The sequence below is a fragment of the Oncorhynchus mykiss genome, chromosome 11 (genome assembly GCF_013265735.2).
Source record: "Oncorhynchus mykiss isolate Arlee chromosome 11, USDA_OmykA_1.1, whole genome shotgun sequence".
In the NCBI taxonomy this organism is placed as follows: domain Eukaryota; kingdom Metazoa; phylum Chordata; class Actinopteri; order Salmoniformes; family Salmonidae; genus Oncorhynchus; species Oncorhynchus mykiss.
The window spans coordinates 51128287-51135535 of NC_048575.1; the positions used below are offsets into that span (position 1 = coordinate 51128287).

At 41.6% G+C, this 7249-nt stretch overlaps 1 protein-coding gene across 1 annotated transcript; it reads right to left on the bottom strand.

Annotated features, from left to right (window-relative positions):
• Nucleotides 1–926: 926 nt before the first annotated feature.
• On the bottom strand, nucleotides 927–7159 carry LOC110535878 (60S ribosomal protein L35). The gene is made up of 4 exons (XM_021621222.2): nucleotides 7055–7159; nucleotides 6378–6514; nucleotides 3210–3291; nucleotides 927–1114 (listed from the first exon to the last, which is right to left on the bottom strand). Exons 1-4 carry the CDS (start codon nucleotides 7055–7057, stop codon nucleotides 965–967), a joined length of 372 nt encoding a protein of 123 aa, XP_021476897.1. The 5' UTR covers nucleotides 7058–7159; the 3' UTR covers nucleotides 927–964.
• Nucleotides 7160–7249: the final 90 nt, after the last annotated feature.

Sequence of the window (7249 nt, forward strand, 5' to 3'; positions counted from 1 at the left end):
TTCAGTACTGTTGTTGATCAATGGCATTTGTCAAATACATCGTATGACATCATTGGTTGTTGCAGCCAGATTTTAATTAAACACTTAAACACCATAGGCTGTGTTTTAACCAATGACAAACAAGCCCAATGAAGGCTGCATCACATCCGGCCGTGATTGGGTGTCCCATAGGGCGGTGAACAGTTGGCCCAGCGTATTCCGGGTTTGGCCATCATTGTAATAAGAATTTGTTCTTAACTGACTTGCCTAGTTAAAGGTAAATGGAAAAAAAAAAAAAAAATCCAACAAGTACATCCCTATAGTTTATGGGGTTGTGCTGCTGATGCTAATTAACTTTCCCACAATCACACATTAATCAACCCTATAGTATTCTCTGAAGTCTGCACACCACGTAATTGAGCATGGGTGGATTTGAGAGGGACCTCTAGGAAATGTAGTTCTTATTACTAATTTTGACATTGTTTGAGCTTTCTGTTTTACATTAGTGAGTTTCCAGGTGTTTTTCCTACCGTTCCTGAGTATTATGAGGATATTGCACACATACAATACAGATAAATGATGCATATGATAGGAAGTACAATGCTTGTTTATATAGCCTTATGATTTTGTTAATTTAATCATCACTATGTACCTAGTCAAAACATTCAGTACCCATACACCCCACAGGTCTTTACTAGTTATTACATTCCTGCTATGAAATACTACATTCTTCAGATCAGTATTTTAGCAAAGGCATTGAGGTTGTCCCAATTCCAACTAAGAGCCTTTTTTTCTAAACACAGCAGAATCCTCAGCATACCATAATATCCAATATCAGTGCATATTAAGGATGCAAAATGTCTCACCAAATAATTACCCTGAAGATGTTTGCAATCAACCCGTTCACATAGACCATTTTTAGTGACATCCCTTTACAGAAGACAACACTCTTTTTAGTCAATTTATTTGTACAAGACAAACGACCTTAAGCCTTGACAGCAAATTTGCGAATGGAATACAGGCGATCCTTTCTCTGCATCTTCTTTGTTCGGAGAGTCTCCTCATGCTTGTTGAGTCTCCTGCGGATGGCACGAGTCTTCCTGGGTCTCAGGTCCAAGGGCTTATATTTCTTACCCTGAAACATGACATTCACAGTCAAATTACAATAAACACTACATGTGATGTGTAATAAAAATAACCAGAACAAAACTCAAGATTAGGACTGCTGTTATTGCATTTTGCTTCAATTCTGGTCTTAAACTGGCCTTCAGCATTTAGCTGGGCTGTATAGTCAGGAGGCCTGGAATTTTGTGATTTTAGGGGCAGGGCCATTTGGCCTTCAAGAGGTGACCAATCTGCCAGGGCACCAAGGCCATTAACCAAAATATGCAATTAAATTGATGTGAAAAACAATAGTTATTCGGTTAAGAAAAACACAAGTGTGTAAATGTACATAAATAGCCTACATGTCGGAGTGTAGGTGATAACCTATGTGCATTGGCTACAGCCTGTTATGTCCAGACATGGAATCCCCTGAAAATACTTGACATATGTAGGATCATTATTAATATATAAAGGCTTGACTCTGTCCACATAATTGAGGCACTGTTCATTCAGCTAGTAACTCCTTGCAATAGGAGGCAGTCAACATTTTGTAAATTTGACCATAGTTTAAAACCTGGACATGTCATTTTATGAGGCATATCTTAATGTGTTCCGACCATAGGAATGCTAAGGGGACTCGTTTATAAACACTTCCCCATATGCCATTGAAACCAGTATTTCTATTTTTTTCTACTTTCTTTCTCCAGCAGCCAAATACACAATCCTAGTCATTAACAACCTATGCTTGTTTTTGCATCTTTAGATCTCCCCTCTTTCTACAGTTAAGTATATTGTAATCTGTTATATGAAACTGCTCACTCTTATGTGAAGAAACAGCCTAATAGGTGATCAACATTTTAAGCTAAACGTTCTGACCTGTTGCATCAGCCTCATTGCTTTTAAAAGTTTGATGTACAGTGGTTGTATCCATTTGGGATCTATTGTTTAAAACTTTTATTTAACTAGGCAAGTCAGTTATTAAGAACAAATTCTTATTTACATTGAAGGCCTAGGAACAGTGGGTTAACTGCCATGTTCAGGGCAGAACGAGGATTCGAACTAGAACATTTTCAGTTACTGGCCCAATGCTGTACCCACTAGGCTGCCTGCTGCCCCATCTATCGCGTCCCTCAACTGTCCCAGAGTATGGTTGGAATATTTAAATCTCACAGAAGAACAATCTGACCAATAGAATAGGTAAACTTCTGTACTATGGGGGATAGTAGATTGACATAGGCTAGTGCCTTTGTGGTTGCTTAATCATATTGTTGGTTGACAAAGTAAATATGGACTAACATCTTCTATATGCCCATCAGAATTTGATAAGGACATGTGCTGTTTCATCCCTGATGTCGGTTTTCACTTACAGCGTACTTTGGAGCTGCGATGCCTGTGTGAAGGACTTGATCACGTGACGGGCATTGGTTAATAAGAATTTAGATCTGAGAGCGCCATGCAAGTGAGGTGCTTCGGAGCACGGTGATAGGCAGCCGGGAGAAGGGAATAATAATTATTTTCAGCTCAAGTTCACTACGGCCACACGGCATGGATTTTTTAGGGGGCATTACGGCCACACAAGGGGACATCGACGGCCATGTGCCGTCGGGAAATTCAAGGTCTGGATTAGCACTCAACCTAGTTCTGAAATATTGAGTTTACATGGGTCACTTTACAAACTAATCTGCAGCATGTTTAACTGCAGTCAAGATTGACATTTACGAAAAGAAGCCATAACCCACACCATGTACAGCAGATCACCAGCTGGGTGTCGACAAACCCGTCAACAAGTCAACACGTCAAATCAGAAAATAAACCTAAAATGTTGGCAGATACTCCGTGGTCAGAGCCACCCTCTGCTTTTAACCAGTCATCAGGTTTGTTAAACTAAAGTGTTGAATACATGTGGGTATGGGGCGGCAGGGTAGCCTAGTGGTTAGAGTGTTGGGCTAGTAACCAAAGGGTTGCAAGTTCAAATCCCCGAGCTGACAAGGTACAAATCTGTCGTTCTGCCCCTGAACAAGGCAGTTAACCCACTGTTCCTAGGCCGCCATTGAAAATAAGAATTTGTTCTTAACTGACTTGCCTGGTAAAATAAATGAAAATAAGTGGAGGGCGGTTGCTCTTACCTTGTAGAACTTCCTCAGGTTCTCCTTCTGAGTCTGGTTGATGACAGTCAGAACACGGGCGATGGATTTGCGGACGACACAACTGGAGAGGAAACAGATCAAATATGGGTTTAGTAAAATGCTACATTTTTGCAGAATGAGACATTTTGACCTACTGCATATAATTTTTTATTTATTTCACCTTTATTTAACCAGGTAGGCAAGTTGAGAACAAGTTCTCATTTACAATTGCGACCTGGCCAAGATAAAGCAAAGCAGTTCGACACATACAACTACACAGAGTTACACATGGAGTAAAACAAACATACAGTCAATAATACAGTATAAACAAGTCTATATACGATGTGAGCAAATGAGGTGAGATAAGGGAGGTAAAGGCAAAAAAAGGCCATGGTGGCAAAGTAAACACAATATAGCAAGTAAAACACTGGAATTGTAGATTTGCAGTGGAAGAATGTGCAAAGTAGAAATAAAAATAATGGGGTGCAAAGGAGCAAAATAAATAAATAAATAAAATAAATACAGTAGGGAAAGAGGTAGTTGTTTGGGCTAAATTATAGGTGGGCTATGTACAGGTGCAGTAATCTGTGAGCTGCTCCGACAGTTGGTGCTTAAAGCTAGTGAGGGAGATAAGTGTTTCCAGTTTCAGAGATTTTTGTAGTTCGTTCCAGTCATTGGCAGCAGAGAACTGGAAGGAGAGGCGGCCAAAGAAATAATTGGTTTTGGGGGTGACTAGAGATACAGTGCCTTGCGAAAGTATTCGGCCCCCTTGAACTTTGCGAGCTTTTGCCAAATTTCAGGCTTCAAACATAAAGATATAAAACTGTATTTTTTTGTGAAGAATCAACAACAAGTGGGACACAATCATGAAGTGGAACGACATTTATTGGATATTTCAAACTTTTTTAACAAATCAAAAACTGAAAAATTGGGCGTGCAAAATTATTCAGCCCCTTTACTTTCAGTGCAGCAAACTCTCTCCAGAAGTTCAGTGAGGATCTCTGAATGATCCAATGTTGACCTAAATGACTAATGATGATAAATACAATCCACCTGTGTGTAATCAAGTCTCCATATAAATGCACCTGCACTGTGATAGTCTCAGAGGTCTGTTAAAAGCGCAGAGAGCATCATGAAGAACAAGGAACACACCAGGCAGGTCCGAGATACTGTTGTGAAGAAGTTTAAAGCCGGATTTGGATACAAAAAGATTTCCCAAGCTTTAAACATCCCAAGGAGCACTGTGCAAGCGATAATATTGAAATGGAAGGAGTATCAGACCACTGCAAATCTACCAAGACCTGGCCATCCCTCTAAACTTTCAGCTCATACAAGGAGAAGACTGATCAGAGATGCAGCCAAGAGGCCCATGATCACTCTGGATGAACTGCAGAGATCTACAGCTGAGGTGGGAGACTCTGTCCATAGGACAACAATCAGTCGTATATTGCACAAATCTGGCCTTTATGGAAGAGTGGCAAGAAAGCCATTTCTTAAAGATATCCATAAAAAGTGTTGTTTAAAGTTTGCCACAAGCCACCTGGGAGACACACCAAACATGTGGAAGAAGGTGCTCTGGTCAGATGAAACCAAAATTGAACTTTTTGGCAACAATGCAAAACGTTATGTTTGGCGTAAAAGCAACACAGCTCATCACCCTGAACACACCATACCCACTGTCAAACATGGTGGTGGCAGCATCATGGTTTGGGCCTGCTTTTCTTCAGCAGGGACAGGGAAGATGGTTAAAATTGATGGGAAGATGGATGGAGCCAAATACAGGACCATTCTGGAAGAAAACCTGATGGAGTCTGCAAAAGACCTGAGACTGGGACGGAGATTTGTCTTCCAACAAGACAATGATCCAAAACATAAAGCAAAATCTACAATGGAATGGTTCAAAAATGAACATATCCAGGTGTTTGAATGGCCAAGTCAAAGTCCAGACCTGAATCCAATCGAGAATCTGTGGAAAGAACTGAAAACTCCTGTTCACAAATGCTCTCCATCCAACCTCACTGAGCTCGAGCTGTTTTGCAAGGATGAATGGGAAAAAATGTCAGTCTCTCGATGTGCAAAACTGATAGAGACATACCCAAAGCGACTTACAGCTGTAATCGCAGCAAAAGGTGGCGCTACAAAGTATTAACTTAAGGGGGCTGAATAATTTTGCACGCCCAATTTTTCAGTTTTTGATTTGTTAAAAAAGTTTGAAATATCCAATAAATGTCGTTCCACTTCATGATTGTGTCCCACTTCTTGTTGATTCTTCACAAAAAAAAACAGTTTTATATCTTTATGTTTGAAGCCTGAAATGTGGCAAAAGGTCGCAAAGTTCAAGGGGGCCGAATACTTTCGCAAGGCACTGTATACCTGCTGGAGCGTGTGCTACAGGTGAGAGATGCTATGGTGACCAGCGGGCTGAGATAAAGGGGGACTTTACCTAGCAGGGTCTTGTAGATGACATGGAGCCAGTGGATTTGGCGACGAGTATGAAGCGAGGGCCAGCCAACAAGAGCGTACAGGTCGCAGTGGTGGGTAGTATATGGGGCTTTGGTGACAAAACGGATTGCACTGTGATAGACTGCATCCAATTTGTTGAGTAGGGTATTGGAAGCTATTTTGTAAATGACATCTTCAAAGTCGAGGATTGGTAGGATGGTCAGTTTTACAAGGGCATGTTTGGCAGCATGAGTGAAGATGCTGTGTTGCGAAATAGGAAGCCAATTCTAGATTTAACTTTGGATTGGAGATGTTTGATATGGGTCTGGAAGGAGAGTTTACAGTCTAAACAGACACCTAAGTAGTTGTCCACGTATTCTAAGTCAGAGCCGTCCAGAGTAGTGATGTTGGACAGGCGGGCAGGTGCAGGTAGCGATCGGTTGAAGAGCATGCATTTAGTTTTACTTGTATTTAAGAGCAATTGGAGGCCACGGAAGGAGAGTTGTATGGCATTGAAGCTTGCCTGGAGGGTTGTTAACAGTGTCCAAAGAAGGGCCAGAAGTATACAGAATGGTGTCGTCTGCGTAGAGGTGGATCAGAGACTCACCAGCAGCAAGAGCGACATCATTGATGTATACAGAGAAGGGAGTCGGTCACTTAGTCTTTCACCATAAACAGCCAACTCATGACAAGCTGCATAATCTCCGCAGACCAAATAATACTCACATTTTAGAGAGCTTGGAGGCAGCTCCACCAGTAACCTTGGCTACGCGGAGCTGGGACAGCTCTACCTTCAGGTCATCCAGCTGCTTGAGCAGCTCCTCCTTTTTCTTGCCCCGCAGGTCTCTAGCCTTGATCTTCCCCTGTAAGATTTACAAAGAACGGAGATACAAGCTTTGAAAATCGATTTGGCCAACAGTTAACGAACTAGCTAACTTACCCATGCAACGTTAACGTTAGTTCGCGAAAGTAACGTACTGTCAACGTGGGCTGATGAATCTCGCTAGCTATTCCAATTGGCAACACATATCGAAATAATTAAGTTGATAAGTAGTGTAATAATTTATTGATAACTGCCGTAGCTAGTAGGCCAACAACCATTCCATTTGGAAGTAGTTAGGAGACATGTTTGACAGCTAGCCAACGCGTAAATAGTTCGTTAACATTAGCCATCCATTTGCTAGTAGCTAACAAGCTTGCCAACGTTAGCTTAATAGCGTTCAGCTAGCGCGCGTTCGGTTTTTATGGTGATAAGCGACAAAAGAAGGGCCTTTCTCGAAATATCACAAACATATATGGCGAGATAAGATTCTCATCCTTATGGATGTTATCAAGTGTGGTCGTTTTATGTGGAATAGGCAGGACAATTTTCCCGAATTGAACGAAAGCCACGAGCCTCTCACCATGTTCGTCGACGCTGCCACAGGAAAAGAAAGAACGAAAACGTGTTGGCGCAGAAGCTATCTTCCGGTCGGAGGCGTCATTTTAGTTGCGCATGGGTGAAATGCCTACAGCACCACGGAGTGGATTCGGCTGGGAATGACTTTGTTCTGCTGCATCTCTGCTTTACTTAGAATCATTAAGATTTTACACTGTCC